This window comes from Ptychodera flava, chromosome 1 (assembly GCF_041260155.1).
Source record: "Ptychodera flava strain L36383 chromosome 1, AS_Pfla_20210202, whole genome shotgun sequence".
Lineage (NCBI taxonomy): Eukaryota > Metazoa > Hemichordata > Enteropneusta > Ptychoderidae > Ptychodera > Ptychodera flava.
In genome coordinates, this window is record NC_091928.1 from 57,633,342 (window position 1) to 57,658,655 (window position 25,314).

The 25,314-nt window shown below is 38.8% G+C and overlaps 2 protein-coding genes across 2 annotated transcripts; both read right to left on the reverse strand.

Annotated features, from left to right (window-relative positions):
* Window positions 1-357: 357 nt before the first annotated feature.
* Window positions 358-13,086, reverse strand: LOC139145871 (hyalin-like). Its single transcript, XM_070717299.1, has 12 exons — window positions 12,930-13,086; window positions 11,996-12,238; window positions 10,347-10,595; window positions 9,598-9,834; window positions 8,564-8,803; window positions 7,930-8,172; window positions 7,063-7,305; window positions 6,051-6,293; window positions 2,196-2,441; window positions 1,515-1,751; window positions 994-1,239; window positions 358-605 (listed from the first exon to the last, which is right to left on the reverse strand). The coding sequence occupies exons 1-12, from the start codon at window positions 13,084-13,086 to the stop codon at window positions 358-360; spliced, it is 2,832 nt and encodes a 943-aa protein (XP_070573400.1).
* LOC139145879 (SCO-spondin-like) lies at window positions 10,355-23,542 on the reverse strand. Its single transcript, XM_070717312.1, has 15 exons — window positions 23,322-23,542; window positions 21,193-21,277; window positions 20,457-20,870; window positions 20,206-20,256; window positions 19,283-19,515; window positions 18,750-19,042; window positions 18,033-18,313; window positions 17,218-17,414; window positions 16,132-16,312; window positions 15,465-15,710; window positions 14,823-15,065; window positions 13,843-14,078; window positions 12,934-13,173; window positions 11,996-12,238; window positions 10,355-10,595 (listed from the first exon to the last, which is right to left on the reverse strand). Exons 1-13 carry the CDS (start codon window positions 23,418-23,420, stop codon window positions 13,090-13,092), a joined length of 2,643 nt encoding a protein of 880 aa, XP_070573413.1. The 5' UTR covers window positions 23,421-23,542; the 3' UTR covers window positions 10,355-10,595; window positions 11,996-12,238; window positions 12,934-13,089.
* Between the last annotated feature and the right edge of the window lie 1,772 nt (window positions 23,543-25,314).

The window sequence follows — 25,314 nt, forward strand, 5'->3', positions numbered from 1 at the left end:
TTCCAAGTAAAAGGCGACCTGCGGCCGCCCGCCTCGAACGACTATCCAAGCAACGTTGCGATAAACTGTGCTGCATATTGCACGCGGAACGCACACGTTGCCCGTCAGCTGGAAATTCGAAAGTGCACGTGACGTATTTGATAGAAAAGAATTGTCACTAGGTGTCCTTCATTAGCACTTGAACATTGGTGATAACATCCACACAGAGAACATTGTCTGAATAACATTCTAAACAAATAGAAATGTTGGCATGTCGTCATGTGCGTCTCTATGGAGTTTATAGTTTAGGATATGACTTGTAAAACGCCATAATTGCCAACATCTTAAATTTGACGATTTCGTAGTACGCGTTGTAATTTACTTACCGCACAGGACTTCAATTACGATTTGACAGTTATCAGTGTTCCCAGCTACGTCTGTGGCGGTACACGTTACAAGAGTCTCACCACAAGGGAACTCGTCCGGGTTGTCATAGTTACAAACAATAGTTGGAACACCGCAGTCATCGGTGGCGTCGGTATTGTATTGAACAATCTCTTTCAGATCATCTCCAATGTCTGGCACTGTGACTCGCTCATCACAAACAATAACTGGTGGACCGGTGTCTATTTTTCAAATAAATGAATACATAATTTGATAAATACCGTGCAAGGATTGAACACAGAACCTCCAAAAAACGTTTCTGGAGCGTTTATGGATTGAACAATAGATTCAGAGCTTCGTTTCACATTTTTAAAAGATAATTTAGCACAATTTCAGTCGCATAAATCACAACGCCAGTACTGTAGTTTGACATACAGTTTATAAGAATGACGTAATAGGCTGTTTTAGTATACATTATGAATTGTGTGTTTACAGACGCTATAATTGAATGCATATACCGGTACTTGAGGACTGTCATCTATCTGATAGCGTATGACGTCAATCGTTGCTGAAATGTTATTGGTGAACAATTCAGCTTGCATTTAACTTGATGATCACTGTATGTCTTACCTGGGCATAGGACGTTATTAGTCACACTCTGTGTGGCAGTGTTGCCATTGATGTCGGTTGCTACACATTCTACCGTTGTCGAGCCACACGGAAAGTTGTGTCCAGGTGGGGGCGTGCAAGTAACGATTGCAGGGCCGCAATTGTCAGTGGCTGCCGGCTGGGAGTATTGGATCATATCACCAGAACAGTCACCCGAAAAACCGTCGGTTTGGTTAAGTGATGAAGTAAACACGGGTAATACGTTGTCTGTCAAATTAAAGTGAAGAAAATTATTTTATCAGCAAAATACACAAAAAATCGTAGCACGATTGAGTTCTTAAAACAATAGCATCAGATATTTATAAGACGAACATTTCACTCGTCAGATATATTTATAAGACGAACATTTCACTCGTCTGCTCAATTCAAAGAGTGTTATTGAGAAATTTGTCAGCGCACAACACAAAAAATCGTGACGAGCTCTGCAATAATTGTTCCAAAAAATAAATCCGAAATAAACACTGCAGTTCTTGTTTACTTACCAAGTATCACACTCACTGTAAACGTACAAGTGGCCATATTTCCCACCACATCTTCGGTAGTGCACGTGACCTCCTGATCTCCAATTGCAAAGACGCTGCCGTTTGGTGGATTGCACGTGACCTCAAGCGTTGCACCGTCGGCACTCACCGCAGATAAATGGTAGTAGACGATTTCATCGTCCTCAGTGCAGTCAATAACTTCATGAGCTTCACAGGATAAGACTGGTGGTCCATTTTCTGCAGCGAAAGAAAACGTTCTCTCTCAAGCTTGTTAACACATTTTGGAGTCGAGTCTTCAAAATCAACGTAGGGTATATATGTCGCTCAGTACAGGAGATTCCAAATCGTTCAGTAAAAACGAAAAACTATTCAAATAATTTACTTCTGTTCAAACTCAAAAACAGTGAATATTCGATAGAACATCAGTACCTATACCAACTTGCCTATACCCAATTGATAGATGTCTTCAGCAATGTACAAATATAGTAAGACACGTCAAGTGTGCAGATTGCATTGTGAGAATGTGGTACGACAGCAACAAAACATGAATCTGTGAGATTTTGACAATGAAGATTTTAAGTGGAAACAATGTCATATCTAAATTACTTTCCATCCATCATGAGTAGATTGCATCATATTTTCGCTCACAAAGGTAAAGAATGGTGTTAAAGTCCTAATTACCACATATCACAAAGACTTCGAATGAACAACTTGTAATATGGCCGATCCCGTCCACAGCGGTACATGTTACTGTAGTCTGGCCACAGGGATAATCGTACAAAGATGCAAAATTGCACGTGACTGTCGCTTCACCGCACGTAGCGTTGGCAGTTGGTGTCGTGTACATGATTAACTCGAAACCATCCTCATCCAAATCTACTTCAATAATGTTACTTGGACAGCTTATCACAGGTGCCGGTGCTGATTCTTTGGTAAAAAACACATACAGGATGCATCTTAATTTGATGACAATTATACACGAACAACGCCCTCTTGTGGATTTACAGATACTGCAGAGGGCAAAAGTTGTATGAATAAAGGAATATGGATGGAGAAATCACATTCGTTGTTTGTTTAGTGAAATTTCAAAGTTTTTCAGCGGAATGTTGACTGTGATATTTGCGAAAAGATTCAACGAAAAGTCACTCGTGATAACAAATTTCAAGTCATCATTGACGTAAATCTTCAAAGCAGAAAAGCTATAGAACCCTGCATCAGGAACATTTTGTTGAGATCAGAGAGGAGATACAGATGATTTGGGTCCTGTGTTGTTTGCGAAAGACATTAAAGGGAAACCTAAGTCCAGCGACTTTGAAAGTTTATCCCTTCCAAAATCACCTTTGAGTAAAATGCAGCTCGAATTTGCAAAATAATTGCACGCGCTGACGACTACGGCGCGACGAAAAGAGAAGTTCAAGTAGACGACATTTATGGAAATGAGCCCGGAATTCCATGGGCGCGAAAGGGCTCATGGGAGAAGCGTGCGTGACGTCATCGGCGATACAGACGATTGTAGCTTGCAGCTGGAGGAGTACTGTGAACAGTTCAGCGCGTTCGTAAGACGACTATGGAGAGTTCGGACAGCGTTATTTCTGACATCGAGTATTACTTTTCCTGACTGAAATCAAACCATACTAATTTGAACCTGTCCAAGATATGTAATAATTAGAAAGCATCAGTTTCTCAAAACATCGTTCATATCTTGGTTGCTTGCGTTTTTGATTCAGCGGAGGGAGTCACTGTGCTTGTACAGACCCCGAACTGGATTGGAGAGACTGAGTGACCCTGCGATCCTTCAACGCTACGTTTCTAAAACAGAGTTTTCTGTATCAGTGCTTAGAATTAATTTTGGTTCGTGAATGATACGGAATGATTGACTGATTGTATGTGTTACCGTGTAAGTCGAGCTTGGCCAGATCTTTAAGGTTGCGAAATCTCCGATATGTATCAGAAAATATTTATTCACGATTTGACAAATCTATTATAGTGTAGTCTGTTTTTCGAAGCTGGTGTCGAACTTAAAAAGTCGGACTTACTCAGATCTACAAAGTGATGAAATCGCCGATATAATGAATATTTGCCCGCTATTTAAAAAACAGTATCGTCTTAAAGCTTGTTTTTGTAAGGAATGTGTTTCATACAAGACCAGCCCAAACTCCCAACGATTTCCGATATGTCCTCTGTTCAAGTCCCGATCGCCAAGTAAAAATGTTTACATGTAAAGAATGTAATTTGTGCAAGGGCTCCCGAGTCCCTATGATATCCGATCGGCCCTCTCGACGAAGTCCCGTGTGGACAGTTCTGGAAACTTGCTTTACATGTAAAAAATGTATTTCGTGGCATTAATAAATCTAATAATGTAAAACATACAGTATTCTTGACTTCCGGCCATGGATGCTATTTTTGAACTTAGAGTCGGACAGAGGTATTCGGGTGGTCAGATCTGTTAGGTGGTGAAATCTCTGATATACATCGGATATTTACCCACGATTTGACAAAGTATCGTCTAGTATCAGAGTTAAAGTCCTAGGTCGCCGATATTTATTATTATTATTATTATCTTTATTAATCCTCGTTGGGAAATTGGATTGCTCGCCACAAAAATAAAACAGAAGCAAGTCACCACAAATGAAAACTACTTAAAAAACATAGCACTAAAAATACATACAGTAAGAAAGACAGGTAGACATAAAAGCATGCACATATATACATCTCTGCATGTTAAGAAGATGTGCGAATGGTCATGTGCGCGGTCCTTAGTTTCTATGAAAAAATTCTGAATTATAGACCGAAATTGCTCTCGGAACAAAAGACATTTTGTAACGCTTTGTATTTGTTCGTGGTATTCTCAGTCGTCCACTCCTGTCGATACGTTCATTGTCAAAGTCATTGTACAAGGGATGAGTCGTGTCAGATAATATATGTCTCACTTTATCAGTAAGTCGTTCTGCTATACAGGTCTGAATGGATGCCTGGTTTTCCCCTATAATTCTACTGGCTTTCTTAACGATTTTCTCCAACCTGCCCTTGTCATGAACAGAAATCACATCACCCCAGCAGACAATCCAAAGGAGAGAATACTCAAAACTGAAGCATTGTAAAACATGGAAAGGAGTTTTCGATTAACATCAAATGATCTTAATTTACGAAGGCAGTACATGCGACTATTAGTTTTCTTTATGATAAAATCAACGTTATCACAAAACTTAAGTTTGTCATCTAGTCTTGTACCAAGATATGTATATGTACTAGTTCTCTCAACCTCGGCCTCGTCAATTAAAATGGGGTCAGGTTTTTTCGCATTTCTCCTAAAGTCAATTTGCATTTCCTTGGTCTTCTTTACATTAAGATGCAGGTAATTTTCTTTACAATACTGTACAAAGCGATCAATTTCATCAAAATACGGTATCAGAATCCCGAAATCCCTTATAAAACAATCATCCTGAAAGAATTAGAACATAACGTTGTATCTTTTACAGATTTTTAAACTCGCCCGACTTTCTTTAGCCACTGTCTTCGAAAAAGCTGTTCTGAGGGAAGACGGTAAAAGCCGACTCCGTTTGTTCTTCCCTGAGTGATTTTTGCACTCAACTGAACAACAGTTAACTATTTTTATGCTACTGAGCATTAAAGAGTCGTAACGTGCAGAACTGCACTCCTGCAGTCATAGACTCCAATGCTTTGGTAGGCTGTCACACACGTTCGTGTATCGCCGATGACGTCACGCACGCTCCTCCCATGAGCCCTTTCGCTCCCATGGGATTCCGAGCTCATTTCCATAAATGTCGTCTACTTCAATGTCTCTTTTCGTCGCTCCGTAGTCGTCGGCGCGTGCAATTATGTTGCAAATTTGAGCTGCATTTTATTCAAGGGTGATTTTGGAAGGGATAAACGGTCAATGTCGCTGACTTAGGTTTCCCTTTAAGTGTCATGAAAAGTAATATTTGTTGGTATATCCATTATATAATTTTATATCATTCTATAAAGCAGGTACATTTTTCTTCTTCTTTTTGTCTCTGGAACTTGTTATCTTATCATACAAAGTATTTGCATTGCAAACACAACTTTGTACTGTGTTAATGTTGACAAATGAATATTAGTTCAACACTTAAAATTAAGTCACTATCAATCACATTCAGAGTATATACACATACAAGCTGTGTTGACACGTTTTGAACCAGGCATTCTGATATTGTTGGAGTGGGAAGAAAGCTATGTTTACAAACAGAACAAATGTACTTCCTTAAAAATAGATCAAAAGTTGTAAGTGATCGGGCTTAAACACGAATAATCGACAAAATGCACATTTCCACTTATCTTCGAATCTGTCTTCTGATTGAATCTCATACACGCTATGCATTGATTCAATGCAATGATTGAATATGAAGTCAGAAAATTGGCCTGCGCATGCGGCAATCCGTGGAAAGAGACTTTGCAAGATCAGATAAGCTAACACTAGATATTTTGTAATTTGCATTCAGAAAACATCTCAAACTAAACAGCACAAAATAATCTAGCAGTGACGTACTGACTTACCACAATTGACCCGTGCTACTGTTGTCAGTATATTGTTGTTGCCATGGATATCGGTTGCCACGCACTCCAGTGACGTATCCCCACAGTCAAATAGACTGCCAGAGGGCGGTGTGCAAGTAACTGTTGGTATTCCACATTCATCATCAGCGGCAGGGTTTTCAAAGGAAAGTACAGCTCCAAAACACTCCGATGAGTCAGCCGACGGTATGGCGAACATACCATTGAATTGAGGTGGGTAGATATCTACGTCAAAGGAACATCATAGGAATATTATGATATACAACAATTTAGTTGGTGAGAAACATCAAACTATGAAGTACTATCTAAAGCCTCATTAGCTGTAACTTTTAGCGTATTAGTCATAAAACTATTATCCAATCTTGTGAAAGATGTTTTCGATCCCCCTTATTAAGCCATATTGTAGATTTGGTCAGTCAAATTCAGGCACTTAAAGGGAAACCGTCGTCGGAACTGCGCCTGTGCGACTTTCTTGTTTACAAACAATGTATTTCGTGCTCGATATCTAGATGCACCTCATCATCATAGCCCCAACATTTAAATTATAAGATGTAGATTATGACAGACATGTTTTAACATTCATCAATCACCATCGTACCTTGGATACAGTGTTGCCATTGCTATTATGCGTTCCATACGAACTTTGAGCGCAGTTCCGACGACTGCATAACTTTAACACGCATACTTATGTCAACAATATTGTAGTCACAACTCAGTAATCATGTAGCTGTTCAAATATCGGTTTTGCATTCTTAAAAATGTTTAAAAAAGATTCTTTGGTCACTCTTCAGTATGTATTTTCATATATCAAGTTGCATTTGATTTCGAACCATTTTTCGACAAAAATACAAATCAATGCCGCATACCAAGTACGGTTAATATTTGAACTGTGGTATCGTAGAAATGTGCTGTTGAAGTCATCTTGCTCTTCATCCAATGGTCGTAAGGTTGGCCATAGCCCTTCAAAACTTAAGCTGTGTTTGTAAAATATTACCTTGCTCGACATCTACAAAGAAGGTACAGCTCGAATTTCTTCCTTCACTGTCTTGTGTCAGACACGTGATCAGCTGTGGTCCTTCACTGATGGTGAAAACCGTGGACTCATCTCTGTCACATACGTAGCTGAGAGTATTGCCCAATGCATCTACTGCAGTAATGTCATAGGTCACCATTTCACCGTCTTCTTCACAGTCAACGACATCGACGTTGTTACATGATATCCTGGGAGCATCAGGATCTGAAAGATGAACACAAGTCTGAATATAATATGCTCACTGTTTCTTTCTCTGTCCTATCCAACTTGCTATCATCTGATCGCAATGATAGACTTCACAAATTTAACTTTCAAATATTAAATCTCAGCTGAACGCAATTTCGCCTTTCAGAATTATTGTATTGATATGCCGTAGACCACTTTGAATTTAGCAACGTACTTTTAAGAACTAATTGCATGAGAACTTAAGTTGAATTAAGTTGAATTAACAGAGACTAAGTTTGCTAACAAGAAACTTTGAACATGCTTTATATAAGATTTCAATAGGCGAAACCTTGACAGTAGATAAAATGTGTTATATTAATTGCAGATTTCTGGATTCAGTAACTTCCTCATTTAAGACTGCACATTCGTCATGCTTGTCAAATAAATTGGACATTCAGGACTTCAGTCTACGCACAAATTCTCTCTCTCTCTCTCTCACTCTCTCTCTCTCTTCTCTCTCTCTCTAACAAATGGATAGTCATATCCTTAGATTGAAAAGTGGAGAGAGAGAGAGAGAGAGAGAGAGAGAGAGAGAGAGAGAGAGAGAGAGGGGCGGTAGGATGGAATTCCACGAGACCGAAAATATTTATCAGATCATCTTACCACAAGACACGGTGGCCGTAAAGAAGCAAGTTTCGGTGTTTCCTGAGGGATCTGTTGCGGTACAAATGACATCGTGAGAGCCGCATTGAAATAGCGCACCACTTGGAGGGGTGCAGACGACTGATGGCACACCACAATTATCTTCCGCTTCCGGTTCGTAGAATATCGGCTCTTCCTCATTACGGTCAATGTCGTGCACCAAGTAAGATGGATTACATTTACTAAAACTTGGATTTTCCACATCTGAAGGAAAGATGAAGCTTACGATGTCAGACAGCAATATCATTGATGTTCTCATTATGGACATAGCAGAAACACTCACAAATTATTCCCATGGTTTGTTACATCAATTAATGATGAGCAGAATTATGTATTTCGAATTAGTGTTTGACATTCCTAAGAATATCAAAGATTACAATAAATGTGAAATCTATTTTATAACTACAACCAATCAACATTTAGAGTACAACAATAACTTCAACGATTTCAGAGCAATAGATAATTGAGATTACGTAACTTTTATCATATTTAAAATGATATCATGCACTGTAAAACTCTTAGTACAAAAATCCCTAAATACAAGTGTGTAATGTTAGTATGTAGGGGTTATTTTGAGCAAAGATCTACAACTAACCGCAAAGCACTTCTATATCAAATGAAGCTGATCCAATCTGTCCACATTCATCGATTGCTTCGCACGTCACTGTCTCTTGGCCGCAAGCAAAGAAGTCACCGGATGCTGGTGTACACACGGCCACCAGATCGTTCTGTACTTCGTGTGAGACGTTTGTATGGAAAGTGACAATTCTTCCCCCCGGCATGCAACTGTGTGCAGTAATGTCGTCTGGTACCACAACGATAGGACTGTTCACGTCTGTTCAAATGTGAATACAACAGGCGTGGAAAGATATGTGAGTCATATTAAACCATAGACGGTAGTGGTTAAACATAACACAATATACATACATGTAGGCTGAGTTTCGCATAGCATGCACTATAGCGATTTGAACTTGTTCATCAACATCCTAAAGATAATTTATGAAAGGTTATGCTTGGCTACTGAACCATGTCTATAAAGGTTTAGAATTTGGACTAATTTGTGAAAGTGAGACAATTACAAAATAAAATACGAATACTAATATTTCAGCAGCTGTCATTAAAACAGCCCTACTCCTTATTAAAGGGTAAAAGTCGCTCTTTTTGACCTTTTTATGACTTTTGTTTGGTATGAAAAGTACTTTGTGTTGTTAGCTTCTTGAAACATGCTGAAATACTGGTCAATAGTTCACAACTTCAACTCAGTATCCTCAGTGACTTCATGCAAGTATTCCAATTTTTTTGTATATAACAAAAAAGTAAAGAAAATTGACCGCAGTCTTTACGATAAAATACCGTTATCACTACTTGAGTCTACTACTATCAATGTTGTACTAACAATGTTAACTGCAGAGTTTCATGTCAGAAGTGTTTATGTCTTATGTCAACGATTGTTCCCGGAAAGGAAAACCAATCGTGTGTCAGCCACTTTCTTATCAATTCAGTTGAATTTAAATAATTTTGTTTCTTATCAATGCTCATATCATCCATTTGTTTCGAAACAATACGTCGCACCCTTTTAATATAACGATTCTCTACCACGGAATCTAAAGTATATTGTGCAGTACATACCACAGAACACAGCTACAGTGAATTCAATATTCTCAGTGTGATTACAGTGATCTATAGCCGTGCAGGCGACGTTGGTGAATCCACAAGGGAACGAATCTCCAGGATTGTGATCGCAGTTCACTTCAATGTCTTCATCAAAATCATCCTCTGCCGTTATAACGAAGTTAACAACTGCCCCCTTGTTATCACAACTTGCGACAGCAGTGCTTGACACAGTCAGCGTAGGCGCTGCGTTATCTGAAATATTCAAATTACGTAATTTGAAATGATTTAATTTCCTTTTATATATTTCCGAAAAGACAACAAACGCGTGTCTAGAAGTAAGCACAGCAAAGCAAGGTACAAGATCCTTAGATCATTGTGATGATAAGTTAACTTGACAGTCAATATACATTTCATATATCTGTCGCAAGTGAGAAGCTAAAACAGAAAACGCATCACTGATAGTTTGTAGGAAATTTTCAATTTGGTTGCCCAGGGAAAGCGTACATATTTCGTATTTGTGCCGTCTCTTCAAAGCAAAATATGCGATCTTATCCTAAAAAGGGAGGCAACTTCTTAGACTTTGATCCTATTACTGACTACATCATGTGGTAGAAATATTCTTTAATGAAATTACGGGATATGATTTACACTTAAATTTCTCCTGCTAGACAAGAACGTGAAAAACTACGATGATAGGAAGGGTAGAAGTTACGCTGTGTTGTAACATTTGATTTTGTAACATGGAACTGTGTCTGTTATCTTACCGCAGGACAGTATCAGATTCCGTGCCAGACGCTGGACTCTACCGCAGGGAGATTCTGCCGTAGAACAAATGATTCTCGTTGTACCACACTCAAAGAAGTCTGGATTGCCGTAAAGAATGGTGTGGGTACATGTGACACCAAGCGGATCGCCAAACTCATCTTCTGCACGCACCGGATAGATAACAACGGATCCATTTGTTGTGTCGCATGCCGTCTCTCTGATAGGATTTGACAGGAATATTACTGGCCCTGTATGTGTGTTAAAGAAAATAACGTCATACTGCTGTAAATATAGCAACTTCATCATAATACTACTGATGTATTTGAAAATTACATATATGTACCTTTTACTCGAGTACGTTTGCCTTTTTTCATTAGTGAATGTCATTAAGGCCTCAATTACCATGTTACCTTGGCGATTTGACATTTTCAAAAGACTTGTTGAAGGACTATGTAAAGAATACCTCATCGATTTTTTTATGCAGATAGTGACATGACAGTCAAGTCTTAGTTCTGAGTTATTAATGACATTCTTGTGAATTGTAATGACCTAATGACAGTTAGGAAAGTTAAAATATTGTAAAATTTAAAACAAAAAGTAACTTAAAAACACTTATAACCGCATTATCGAATCACAGGGTGTCGCGAGCAATATTCGTCTAAAAGTCGTCTACTACCTTATGAGCTGCTAACGAGTTATTTGGTCAGGGCGATAAGCCCCCACGTTGGTGATCGGCAGAACAAATTGATGAAGGGGATTAGGGAGGGAAATTAACAGATATGTAAAGTAATAGGCACACACTAGACATGGGTAAGACTTGTATATGAAAAAATACCGTCAACGACAGTGTGCTCATATTTGGTTAGAATTGGTCCATCAAGAAATATTTAAACCAGAAAAATAAGAATGACAAAAGAAAATAAGGTGAAACTTTAGGTACTGGAGGTCAACTTTAGGAATAGGCTTAGCAGGGGAATGTTTCAACACAGTTGAAACATTCCTCTGCTAAGCTTATGCACAGTCCTGCACGGTTTCAGCAGGTCTACCAATATGTATCAGTTCATGAACAATGACAGGAAATGACTCAAGGTCAGTTTAGTGGCCTGTTTCAGTCATCGCCACCACTCCTACACATAATAGGTACACTGTATACAAATACGTTACATTTCATAAACCTATCACTCAGATGTGTAGGCTGTTTCAGTTAATGCCACCACTCCTGCCGGATTTCCCCTTTTTCTTACCTCTTTTGCATATTTTTGACACTGACATGTTCATTTGAACAACGTCACATCTCAACCCCTGGGTCTACCTGAACACCAAATACTGTGATGGTAGGTGCGGCGGTTTGGGAGCTTTTGCATGTGACGGACATACATCCACACATACATACATACATACATACATACATACATACATACATACAGACATACAGACGCCACCGACTATACATACCAAATATGAGCTAAAAAGAAGTTAACTTGAATACATGACATTTATCGATCGTATTCATAACTTCTGGACGAATATTGCTCGCGATAACCCGTGATCAAATCACCGGTAAGATTGAAAAAACAGGCGCCCCAACAACTCGTTATTTACCGGAATGCGTACGTTTGGTTACGTCATTAGAAAAAGAGTTACTTACGGCATCTGACCTTGACCCAGAATCTCCTAGTGTGTGTTTTGTCACAATGGTCGGTAGCCACACATGTAACCCTAGTGTTGCCACATCTGTACATATCACCTGGTTGATGTGTACATGTAACTAGTACGTTATTGTCCTGTGCATCTGTCGCCGTTGGAAAATCCCAATAAACCACCATCCCATCTTGATCACAAGTGTAGTTTTCTACATTGAAAAGCCTTTCTAATGTTGGCCTAGAAGTGTCTGTCATGATAAGAAAGAAAGAAAGAAAAAAAAATTGAATAAATGGAATAAGTTGGTAGGAAATGTAAAATAGGAACAATGAATAAACTATCTGATGACAAGTAAAATACTAGTACCTTTACAGATAAAACACTTAAGATGCTTTCTGTGTGATCATTCGTCAGCGAAGTTCTTTTGGAAGAAAAATATCGACATAAACCGCGTTGACGTAAGACCACACTCCAAGTCGTGGGACGCGCTATACGGAAAGCGAGTCGCGTCCCGTGCCCCACATTTAAAGGTATACTGTCACCTGTTCCAATTTTGCCACTGTTACCATGGAAAGAGAAAATCTAACCAATCACAGATTTTAAGCGGGTGGCCGCTTTTTAAAAACAGCGCCCTCACATGGGCATTTTGAATACCAAGGAACGCCCCTTTGACCATATATGGGCAGATTCAGATTACAGGTTACTGTATACCTTTAACGGTGGCTGCACTTTGCTCACAGCGCAGCCAACGGTAGAAATTGGACAGGAAAACTATATGAAAACATATTCAGACCATGCATATCACTAATCGGAGTATGACGTAAGAAAGCGCAGCTCAAGATATTCAGTACGGAACATATCGGCTACAACGGTTTTCTGACCTTGGATAGTCATCAGGGCTGCAACACAAACTGATGACAGTCAAATCGAGATAGCTATACCTACCACAGGTAAGACCCACATTGAAGCTAACTGATTCTGTGTTGTTGCACTTGTCGCTGACGACACAGGAGACAGCGGTACTTCCACAGGGGAAGAATGATCCTGAATTGTGACTGCCACAGTCGACAGTAAATTCGCCTGAGTTGTCTGTAGCATCGATTACAAAGTCAACCGTTGTTCCAGTAGATGGACATGATATTTGATTGATATCATTAGGAGGACTTGGAATCGGAGGTTCAGTATCTGGAAGTTACAAACAATACAATTCACCTACTGCAAAACACACTTAACTAGCTGCATGCCTTTGTTGTATTCGAATATGTAAATAAGGATTGTCACTGCTTGTCAGAAATGTGTGTCAGGGACTTTGAATTTGGTTAGTGGGTTCTTAATTAAACTGAGACACTGTGATCATTGGTTTTTGTAGGGAATTCGTTTGAATTACTGCATCTGTCATCGGCGAACCCTTGCTATGGTCAAATTACCAAAAAATGCATGCTAGCTATAACATATTTACATTTTGTGTTCTCCACGAAACGAGTAAGTTTTCTCATCATTTTCTGAAAGCGTTGGTCATAGCAAACATACTGCACTGCTTGAAACGCAATGACATTGTCCCACAGTGGTTGCAAATACGCATGCAATATTTCGCAACGATAAGCGGCAAATGTCGGTCATGATCAGGCATTTTCGTCAGTAGTGTATAGTTCATGAAAGCCAATACTGCGTACACCTCGTTTCATTAATTGCTTGGTGTGACGATTTGATCTCACTATATCGTGAAAATGTTGTGCTATTAAATAAAGAATTTTAATAAATAAAGAATTTTAAGATTTAATTGTCACGTGACACTGTCACTTGCTTTGAATCTTAATCATGCACTGTTCACTTCTATTTGACATAACAGCCTACCACATATGTGCGTGATGACAAAGCTCTCAGTGGCATCGTTTCCAAAACTGTCGCTGGCGGTGCACTCCACCGTTGTGTCTCCACACGGAAAACCGCTGCCGGAGGGGGGTTGACAGGCAACGGGAACTTCCCCGTCACAGTGTCCTCCGCAGAAACGTCGAAAGTGATTGGCTCGTCGGCGACACACCCTATGTTCGTGAAATCACCGGGTGTCGTTATTGTCGGACCTTCAGCATCTGCAAATGAAGAAATACAATTTGTGACGCTCCAGAGTTGTAGGAATGTTCCAGTATGCACGTTAAAATATTCACCTTTGTAACAGGGTCCGTGAAGCTGTGTACTGATACACTATCGATATCTAATTCAGTAATTTTAATCGGACTCACAATAGGCTACAACACCTAGTCACCTAGCGACGACATCACATTCAAAACCGCTTGGCAAAGTCCCCACCCTTAAAAACCGAGCTAAGTTGTTACAATTGTTCTAACTGTATATTGAGTGTTGAAAATCAAGCTCTAATGGAGACAGACCCCAATATTTTCCAGACATGTCCTGTTAGTAGTTAAAGGGAGGGAGGGAGTCATCAGAGCTGCTGCCCGTGAGACCTTCTTGTTCACAAACAATGTATTTCATGCACGATATGTCGATCCATCATATCAACACAGCTGCAATATCACACAGTTTACCGAGAGCAATTTTTACTTTTCTTAACTTTCATCAATTGTCAACGTCCTTTGAATAGAATGTAGTAGGTTGGCTGTATGAGTCCGATACAAACTTGGAGCGCAGTTGCCACTCGACGACCTCCTCCATTTAAGAAAATTTCCCTCTTTATTATTATCAAATGCATGGATCGAAAAATTGGAGAGAAAAAAAGCAAATGCTGCTAAGAATTTAGGTGATACGACGGAGGAAGCGAGCAGAATTGTTTTTCTCCATGTGCCATTTAGCGACAATACGAGAAGTAATTTGAATACCTGAGCACGTGACAGTGATGGTAGCTTCCTGAGTGTTAGAGTTTCCAGTTGGATCTGTAGCGGTGCAAGATATTGTGTGGTCACCGCAGGAAAGATCTTGGCCCGAGGAAGGCGTGCAAGAAACCTGAGCCGAACATTCGTCGCTTGCTGTTGGAACATCGTAGGAAAAAGTGGCGGGACCGCAAACCCCTCCGTTTATTACTTCGTCATCCAGATTGACGTCAAAACTCGGAGCAGTCACGTCTGCGTACAAGATATTAAAGAACATTGGTTGAGTGGAACATATTTGAACAAGAGCTTATTTGAAGGTTGTATCCTAACGATTGTCATAGAAATAGGTAAAAATACGACTTCTCCTGGAAGCATCTCGTGGGGGGAAATCGAGGTTGGAATGATATAGATGATGCCAAGCAATGTTTCGGGAGCCACTATGCATTATTCAAAACTTGCTTTTTGTTTGTTTGTTTGTTTGTTTTTTGACAACGTTTATTTAAGATACATTATGTTAATTCATCACAATCCAATACCGATATAGTCCTGTATTCTTCATATTATAGAATATTCACTGACTTTACATGATATCAGGACATCATGATAAAACGATGTCTCAAAAAACTTGACGGGATCATCTGTGGTTCTTACCAGCCGTCACAGTAACCACAAAATTACACGTATCGGTGTTTCCAGCATCGTCACTTGCCGTACACGTCACAGAGTGTGGTGAACCGGAAACTGTGAATGACGTAGTCTCATCCGGGTTACATACCAGACTACTGACGCCAATGTTGTCAGAAGCAGTGACGTCATACACCACGATTTCAACGCCATCATTTTCACAGTCTATGGCCACTCCAGGGGCATTACATGTCAAAACTGGGCCTTCGAGATCTGGCATGTGTATCAAAAAATAAAAAAAATAATGTAAAAACATGTTTAAACCTGATGTAAATCATAATTTGATGACAATTGTATATTTCAGATTTGTAACATAAAAGCAAATTATTGGCATTTATGTGAGCTCTTGTGAGAGATATCCCTGAATAGGGACTATTCAGTAACTTTGGTACAAAAATGGTACATAATCGATAACTTCAGTTGAATTTCATTTTGCAAATTATCCACTTCTGTCGTTATCTATACACGCCACTTCTGTCGCAATCCGTACACGTTCAACCAAGCATGGGTGTAAAAGTAAGACATCCATAATCTAAGACAGTCACAAACGTATTTACAGACAATTGACGAAAACTGGTCCGAAGGGTTATATAATCAATTTACAAAGAATATCTCACGCCACATCGTTGCGCACCTTTGCATTCGCCGTCGGTATCTCTGACGTAACCTGGCTCGCAGTAACATCCCCACTCGCCGTTACGTGCTTCACAAACCTCGTGATCACCAAAGCAGGTCATAGCAGTACAGACGATGTTATCAAAACCAACACATGAACAACTCTGAGTACAGTCCTGTGTGATCCATTCATCGTTCAACTGTATATGAACAAGAAAGACATCAACTCTTGCACTTTTAACATATTGAGGAAAATGTCAAAGTAGTCCAGAATTCCTGATGTGTTTCATATTATCGTCAAAATGACGTATGAGGTGTGAAGATAAGGACGATCCCCCTCAAAAATATATGAGTGAGAGGACACGCACATAGAGATACGTTTAGACAGATAGTCAAACAGACACATGTAGAAGAGACAAACGAAGAGAGAGAGAAAGGAAAGCAGAGACAGAGAGTGATAAGACCGAGGGAAGGATGGTGATTTATGGTATGTGTTTAGATAATGACACGTGATAGCAAGCACAAGATCGCTATTTTGCCTACCCTCGTGTTGGTACTTATGACAGTGATATTGAGAACCCATGCCCTTTGGTTAGGGTGTATCAATATTACCGTAATAAGCACCATCTCTTGGGTAGGCAACAAAACGTGACCTTGCTTTTGCATTACATTAAACAATGACTGTGTTGGGATCTGTGCGGAGAAAAAGTACCGGTAGTCAAGTGATAAAAGGTAGCCACAGGCAGAGAGAGTCGCCAATGTGAACGGCTCTGAGTCTATTTCCCGATCGGAATAGTTAAATGTGCTTTCAAATTATGTCCAAGTAAAGAGATATTGTTTTAGGTAATCCCATCATAGATATAAAAAGAGACCCATGATGCTATGTACTATAATGTCGTGTACGTGCCGTACAGCCCAAAGTCATCAACAAACTCCACATAACCATGAAGGTAGAACGATTCTACTGGAAGACGCAACGAGTGCACGACAATTTGTTAACTGCAGAAAAAAGGCGCATTAAATTAAATGAGTCTGCAGAGTCTAAGATTTTTGATTGGATAATAAAGTTGACACATGGAACAAAAAATAAAAAGCGTCAACTTACAGGATGGAATTCTCCGTCTTGAGTTATACAACCACATTCACTTTCCAGCACACACTCTGTGTCGCTCCAAACGTAGCCGTCATTGCATTGACAACCTTCCACACATCCTTGGTCTTCACAACTGTCTCGGTAAATGCAGGTCGCTGGACACGCTGGCATGCAGGGTGAATACTGCGAGTTGTCTGGACATGATAGTGCTGTTCAGAGACAACCAAATTATCAAAATCAAAAAACAAAAATCGTAGCGATGAGACCAATTTTCACGAATGTGTTTCGACACGTACAATCGTGGTGAGATATGTCAATCAACACCACTGCGTGTATTCGATCACTGTTAACTAAAGGGTTTTTTGTGAAATCGTTTTTTTTTTCGAAATAGTTGAAAATATGGTTATAATCAACTCGATTATCCATACTAGTGACTCCAATGAATGCTATAAAGTGCATGAAATACAGATTTCCATATGCAAAAAAACTCATTTAAAGAAGAAAAAAAGAGAAAAAAGAAAAACGTTCTCACATTGTGTTGCAAAGTGAAAGAAACTTTAACCTATTTAAACTTCCAAAAAGTAGCCACAGCCATGCATTTGCATATCCAAACACGAGGCGGCCAAAAAAGGTAACACAGGATAACAGGATGAAATTCGAAAAAGACGGGTGTGTATACTTCTATCTGTTCAAAGGTTATTAAAAAATTAAAACCCCTGAGAATTTAAGTTTCTTTTCCATGTTTGTACGCTTTAGTGAGATGACAGTATATCCTTTAACATAACAACCAATGTACTTAAGTCGAACACTTTGAAAGCTTAACTCACGGCAAAAATCCACCGTTCTGAAAGTACTGAGGGACACTCCAGCCTGGATGCATGCGTCGAAGTAAGCAGCAAGTTCATCACACAAGATGTCCGGTCCAACAAAGCAGAGATCGAACACACATGCGTCAAAATATGTCGCTGGGTTGATGACACCATGGCATGGCGCGAAGACACCATTTGTATCGTTTATTTTGCCACAGTAATCAAGACCAGAGTACAGCTGTTCAGTTTCATCCGGGCATTCAGGTGGATCTACAGCATCCGGGCATTCTTCAGCGATGCTTTACATAGGTATTAAAGATAATATGATGATGAAATACATACATACATACATACATACATACATACATACATACATACATACATACATACATACATACATACATACATACATACATACATACATACATACATACATACATACATACATACATACATACATACATACATACATACATACATACATACATACATACATACATACATACATACATACATACATACATACATACATACATACATACATACATACATACATACATACATACATACATACATACATACATACATACATACATACATACATACATACATACATACATACATACATACATACATACATACATACATACATACATACATACATACATACATACATACATACATTTTATAAATCAAGAAAGATTGCACCATCCAATATTATTTTGGTTTGCTTACCTTTCTGTGGTTTTCCAACTGTTTCCAAACTCTAAGTGACTAGACGCAGGGGTGCCGTCACTTTTAATAAAGTCATCCGACGGATCACCATTGCAATTTCCGCAGAGACCGGCTGTTGCTGGTCCTATGTCGTCGTGAACACCGAACAACGCAGAACTTGATCTACCGCCCTCTATGGCAGAAAAGGCGACCCAGAACAGGTCCGGATATACCAACAAAATGAATTTACCAGATATGATTATTGTCATTGGAGAAAGTGCTGTGTAGGGTAAATTGACAAATGCGCCATTAACCTGGAAGTAGGAAAAATAATTAATAATTAGAAACCATTTCGTGACACTCTGGAAACAAGAGCGACGAGTCATCGGCGACTTCTCGAAGAGGACGTTACGTAATATGACTATACTACTTTGACACGTACACGTATTTCAGTTTCAGCAGTATGTCGTAAAATGTCTGTGTGCCGTTTTTCCAATAAATAATTGGAACAGTACTGGATGACTAAGCATTTAAATAGCTTGACATGAACCCACCTTCGCCTTTGTATCCGGAAGCAGCTCAATCACGTGACCATCCACTCGCACTGTGACAAAGTCAACCATTGTTACAGGGACACCTGGAATCGGTGGGCGATTTGTTGCTTCGATCACAAAGGGCGTTTCTCCTTCGTGGACAATCATGTAATAGGTACAGTTTCCTTGGAAGTCATATTTTTCGTGGTCAAATGTCGTGTAATGTGGATCTCCCCAAGCAGCACATACACAGTCTTAAAAAAGAAAAAGATTTATTGTGAAAATATTTGCGCAAATATATGCCTTTGAAAATGCAGATTACATATTTTGCTTTCCATGAAGAATTTCAAGTTTGATTTGTTTGCTGTGTTTGCAAATTGCAATTTACGAAAATTAATGAGAACACTACTCCTTGTTTTGACATTGTGATATCTTAGAAGCCGTGTTGCTGCTCAGCAAACTAAAAATGTTGACAGAGTGGAGCTTTAACACTTCAAAAAGATTCTTTTAACTTCCAGCACATAACACAACATAACGGATCATCTCGAAAATGGAAAGCAGTGTCTTTAACGAAAGAGAGGCTATACCAGACAATTAAGCTTATCATCAGTCCATCAATTTGATTTCGCTTCTGAGTGAGGAAAGTCATTTTTCTTGACAACCAAAAATACGCAAAACGACCACACAATCAATGCCTCTTAATGTACACAGTATGACGGTTTCTCGAAGGGGGAACTTTAATGCACGTGTACTGATGAAATTTGGTAAATGCTGTAGGGTTAAATTTATGTAGCGTTAATTCCAAATATGTTTTAGAAATAAAGGGTAGTCTGATGCGTCTCCTTTCATGTCATCTCCATTAACAAAGAACGAAGCAGAACTGAAAAGAGTTACAATGAACATTCCGGCGATGTCTATTAAACCATTTATTTAGAGAGACTCACCTCCAAAGGCTGACGTCCCTGGCGGCGGCTCAAATCGACTTACTGGATCCTCTGCCAAAAAGTGATTGCAGACAATATTAACTCAGCTGTACAGCATAAATGTACATACACGGAACACGTGTGAACACAAGATTTCTGATGACCAATGTGTTATTCAGCTATTCGGAGGTTGGCAAACATTAATTTCTATGAGACTAATAATGAATTATAATTATGTAGAATCTATTGGACATATTGACATAATTACTTGCCTCCTTTGCAAATGAAACGATACGTATCAGTACAGAATGTATTGTCACTCAGATGATAGTCAGCTTTCTGTCTCAGAAATCCACAATTCTGATTGGGTTCTTGCTTAGGTCGTCCAACTGACCACAACCAATCGTCATTAGCTGGCCACGCCTCTCCACTGTACCATTCCCAGGGCGACATCTCGTTCAGTCTGCTGGCACCAACCCAGTAATCTCTGTCATCGTCACCACTGATACCGCTCAACGTGGTCTGTAAGAATGTCAGTTCTGCCTCAGTGAGGATGCTGGCGAGTTCAAAGTCTCCATCTTCCTCTAGGCACGCCTCGGCAGCTTCATCAAATGTCTTGAAAGATTCGACGATTCGGTAACATTGGTCTTGGAATTCGAAGTCACCAGGTCCGCAGTTTACTGCACCTAAAGGGACAGTCAACAAAGGTGATTACAATACAACCTGAAGCTCTTACGTCATTTAATCTGTGATGTTTTAGTTGATTCTGTTTCAAATAACAATAAACGACACAAACTAAAATAATAACCAAATATATTTGCAGATGCTGTATTACGTACATGTACATGAATTTTAACATTTTCTTTTTTCTGTTGTTTTAACAGGCTACATTACACATACTTCCAACAGTTTCTTTCCTGTTTTTGTTTGTTTATTTGCCTTTACTTGTGTTTATTTTGATCAAATATATTGTGTGGATAATAGGAATATGTATTTCTAAGTACATACGTCGTGCCCTAGAATGGACTTCTTGGATTTCTGCGTCATTGCCGTAAACAACTGTCTGGATGTAGTCTCGAATCCTTTCGACAACCTGTTGATGCAAGTTTATGACGTCACTTCAGCGGCAGCTTTGATCTGAAGGCCATTGCTCTACATCCCGATAGTGGCTAAATATTTCAACTTTAAGCTTTATGAACAGTCATAGATTCATAAGAGGAAGAGTCACAGATTATTAATGTGTCAATCAGATGCCCGCCATAAGCAGATAATTAAGATTTGTATGACATTGCTGCTAGGTTAGCCATGATACTGCCGATGATTGGTGGTTATCCATATGTCGAGTGACCAAATTTCAATGACATCAAAACAATACGAGATTTCAAGAAGTCTCGTGCAGTGTGGTAAGCACATATACTGTTATGTCCTTCATATGTAACTTTTCAATAAAATTAATAAGAAAAATCAGGCCAGACGGAAATATACATTTGCTCAGATTTTTTAGGCGAAGCTACAGAGAGGAGGCGAGCGAAACTTTTTTTATCCCATTGTTTTACAAACCAGCAAACCATCCACTGGTTATATTGTTACTGACGACTTGGAGTCTCCATTTTACAAATCGTCTGCAATTATAGAGGTCTCACATATGCAGGCAGTGTTAATAGAACAAAATCATAGCACTTCTACAACAAACTGTAAAAATGCCTTATATGTGTTGCAATTTGAAAAAAATATCCAAATGTCCGTGGACCAGTTGGATTATTGTCTCTGGTCTAGTCTGATTGCATCTACTTCTATAATAAAATATGGAAAATCTGCTGATTTTAATGAATTTGAACTGAAGCTACTATTTTTAGATTTTTCAAGACAAAATCTGTCATTTGTAAAAATATATTACACAGCTTATTAGTACTAACCAATCAACTTTCAAAACACGAAGTTCCTGCGACTTTCGCATACAATAACAGAATAACTCAAAGCCAGAATTGTGACGATAATTTTACTAACTTGAACAAATCTGGATAAAATCATTCGCAGAAACTTGTAAAGTTGAATATTATTGAGCATAGGGTTTGCATGACAATCTGTATGACTGTGAATTAGTAACTCCTAATCTGTAAGGCCAAATGTGTATCACGCTTGGAGTAGTCTGTTCCAAAGCGGCTACAGACGACAAAATGTCGCGTACGACAAATTTATTGATTTACACAAGAGATGAATGTTCACATACAGAAAGGTGGTAGTTTGAACACCTGGCCCGCTCTGTAACATCGTATCAGTGACAACGGAGAGCAAGAAATCGCTGAAAACCGTGAAATAAAATCACTTTTGCTGCTCGCTTTCCCTGTACAGATTGAATTCCCTTTCAATTATACTTTGTATTTTCGATCACACTCAAAACTGGAATGACGTCGCGAAAGACATACTTCTCTGACCAATTCTGACAGGTGTTGGCGATAGTTTTCCATCTTACGCTAACTCCCTTTACGAACAAGGAAACTGTTATGTTAATTGTCATTATATGCTTGGTATATGTGCAATAAGTTTCGATTGTCCATTGAATAGAAACCACTTCAAGTATCAAAATATTTTGATCTTATATCTGACGGAGGTATATTAATATTAACACATACGAAGAGATGTGCATCTGCTCACTGTTCTATTTCTTCAATAGGAAATTCCACAGTGTCACTCTGTAAAAATACGAGTCCAAGTATACAGTACAAAGCACTACCGTGACTATCAACACGAAGTTTCATCTAAATGACTATTTTACCTCCATGAGTAGTGAACAATGTTTAAAGTATGAAAAGCCTTATATCAACATCTGAAATCCACTTCGCAGCGATGGCGTGTTAGAAATGACTTGTAGAAAATAGAATGTTAAATTTTACGTTTCGGCAAGACAATGCCGTTCATTTTCCTGAACATATGAGCTGTTGTTGGCATATCAATACTGTTGTTGGCATATCAATACTGTTTCAGCTGATATTGCTCGAAAAGGATAATTGAAAGGAACAGTAAACTTTGACAATATTATTGAAGATTATTGATACAAACTTGACAATATTATTGAAGATTATTGATACAAAAATGACACTACGGTAGCAGTGAGAAAACGAGAAAGTGTAACGTACCTGCTGGGATCGTTTTGCAAACGACCATGTGTCCGTACTGACCAACGGAATCGCCAACAAAAAGACAAGAACAAAGACAGGAGTCTTTGCTCCTGACATGTTGAAGACCTAGAGACCCGACAAGATGAAAATTTGTCAACAATAAAAATCGCACAATTCAGCAGGAGTACAAACTGATCCTCCTATCGGAGTTCAGATTTGAATATTGGACTAAAAATAAGTACTCACAACTTTAAAATGTCGATATTGTAATATTCGTTTTGCTGACTTGTATTATTTTAGGCTAATTTGTTATTCAAATTGTATAAAGAATTCATCCGCAGTGATTCGGTTTTACCGGATGGTAAACAAAATTATTAATTTTGATGAAACATATTGTATTGTTTATACATATGCCTTTGTTTTTTCCATATGCCTTTGTTTTTTCCATGTTACACGACATTATACTGTTTTTCATTAAGTTAATTTAATCAGTGTTTCTATGTTGCACGCATCCACGTGCCAGTAATCAAAATGATGACGTACGCAACTGTGCAATATATTGTATCTTCACAGTATCAGCAATTTATCTGCATCTGTTACATCCATTTCTTTATTGGTCGCTGCTAACTGAGCCCCGTTCCATCTCAACCGTTATTTCCATTTTCAAATTCTATAGATTCTATACGTCGCCTAGAAAAATCTTTAAAGGTGGTTAAAAGACAAATGTCCTGCCACATTTTAGACTCGATGCGCATTTACCACAAACTATGATGAAGGTACTCAAATAGTTTGCTCTATCGTTGAAAACCAACAGAAGTTTAATAAAATACATGCAGAACAGGTACTGAAAGTTTTAACTATTCCTCCACCGTAAGTGTGAGGGCGCTTCATTACATCTCCTTCCTGCATCGTGGCATAGATGTGAACTTCGTACTTAATAAATTGATAACTTTGCATTTACATTACAGTTTCTTTTACAATTACGAAAGCTGAAGAGATGTTGGACAGGCAGAAAGAGTATGGTTAACTAGTCTGAAACCGATACAGACTCGAGGTATGTTTTAATGTACCGTATAATGTTAAACTCCACACAATTACGCGTTACCTCTTGCAACGTAAATGATATATTTAAGTAAATGAATAAAAATTGCAGTACAACTTCACATATAAGTATTTACGTATGTGTACTTATGTTATGTATGTGCAAGGATGAATCGTGGTGCCTCGAAGGGACTACGCTTTCAAACGATTGCTCGGCAAAAGAACCGTTTGTTATCAAAGCATCCAGGATTAAGGAAAAACGCAGATACATTTTCTAACTCTCGCATAAAGAGATATGTATACAAAAGCGCCCTCAGGCAAAGTCACGTAAAGTTTCTATCATTTTTCCCATGTCAATATTTTACATTCTGTACGCACTGGAGTGGATTTTGAATAGATCGGAAACTTCAAATAATTGCCTCGGAGTTCAGTTCTGTCACAAGAAAGATAAACCATCATTGTCTCAAGAAAGACAAACCATCACTGTCTCAAACTCATCATATATTCATCAACAAGGAGTCATAATTTCAAGTGATCGCGTGACTATACTCTCATAGCCAATGAAGCGTTACCTTTTGCATGAAAAATTTTGATTTGAAAATACTATGATCATATCGATCTGTTTATTGGATCAATATGAATGACCAGAGTGTAAGTTGTAAAATGTAAATGTGCGATTTAGTGCCTCCTTTTGCTTTGCAACTTGAAATATGTTTTGTCGTTGATGATTGGTACAGATTATTGCTATGAATGGTTGGTTGGTGTGTATTAAGTCAGCATCCATCATGTACATTGCACTATCAGCCGAATTCAGGACAGAGTATTTTCTGTAATGACCCGTCAGGTACGATCCTACAGCCTTTCTAGGGTCTGTAATACCATCGAAGACTTGACTGCTTGTGTTTTTAACGGGAACAGGAACGCAGTGTTCTTGCATAGAACAGTGGTACATTAGTTTGCCCCTCAGTAT

Coding starts and splice junctions, on each gene's coding strand:
- LOC139145879 (XM_070717312.1), bottom strand. CDS start 23,420: ATGTCAGGAGCAAAGACTCCTGTCTTTGTTCTTGTCTTTTTGTTGGCG. Junction 19,516..20,205: donor AGGGACGTCAGCCTTTGGAG/GTGAGTCTCTCT, acceptor TTCTTTTTTAAG/ACTGTGTATGTGCTGCTTGG. Junction 16,313..17,217: donor AAGACGGAGAATTCCATCCT/GTAAGTTGACGC, acceptor GTTCATATACAG/TTGAACGATGAATGGATCAC.
- LOC139145871 (XM_070717299.1), bottom strand. CDS start 13,086: ATGCTACAGACAACTCAGGCGAATTTACTGTCGACTGTGGCAGTCACA. Junction 12,239..12,929: donor GTGGGTCTTACCTGTGGTAG/GTATAGCTATCT, acceptor TTATCATGACAG/ACACTTCTAGGCCAACATTA. Junction 1,752..2,195: donor CGAAGTCTTTGTGATATGTG/GTAATTAGGACT, acceptor CTTTCGCTGCAG/AAAATGGACCACCAGTCTTA.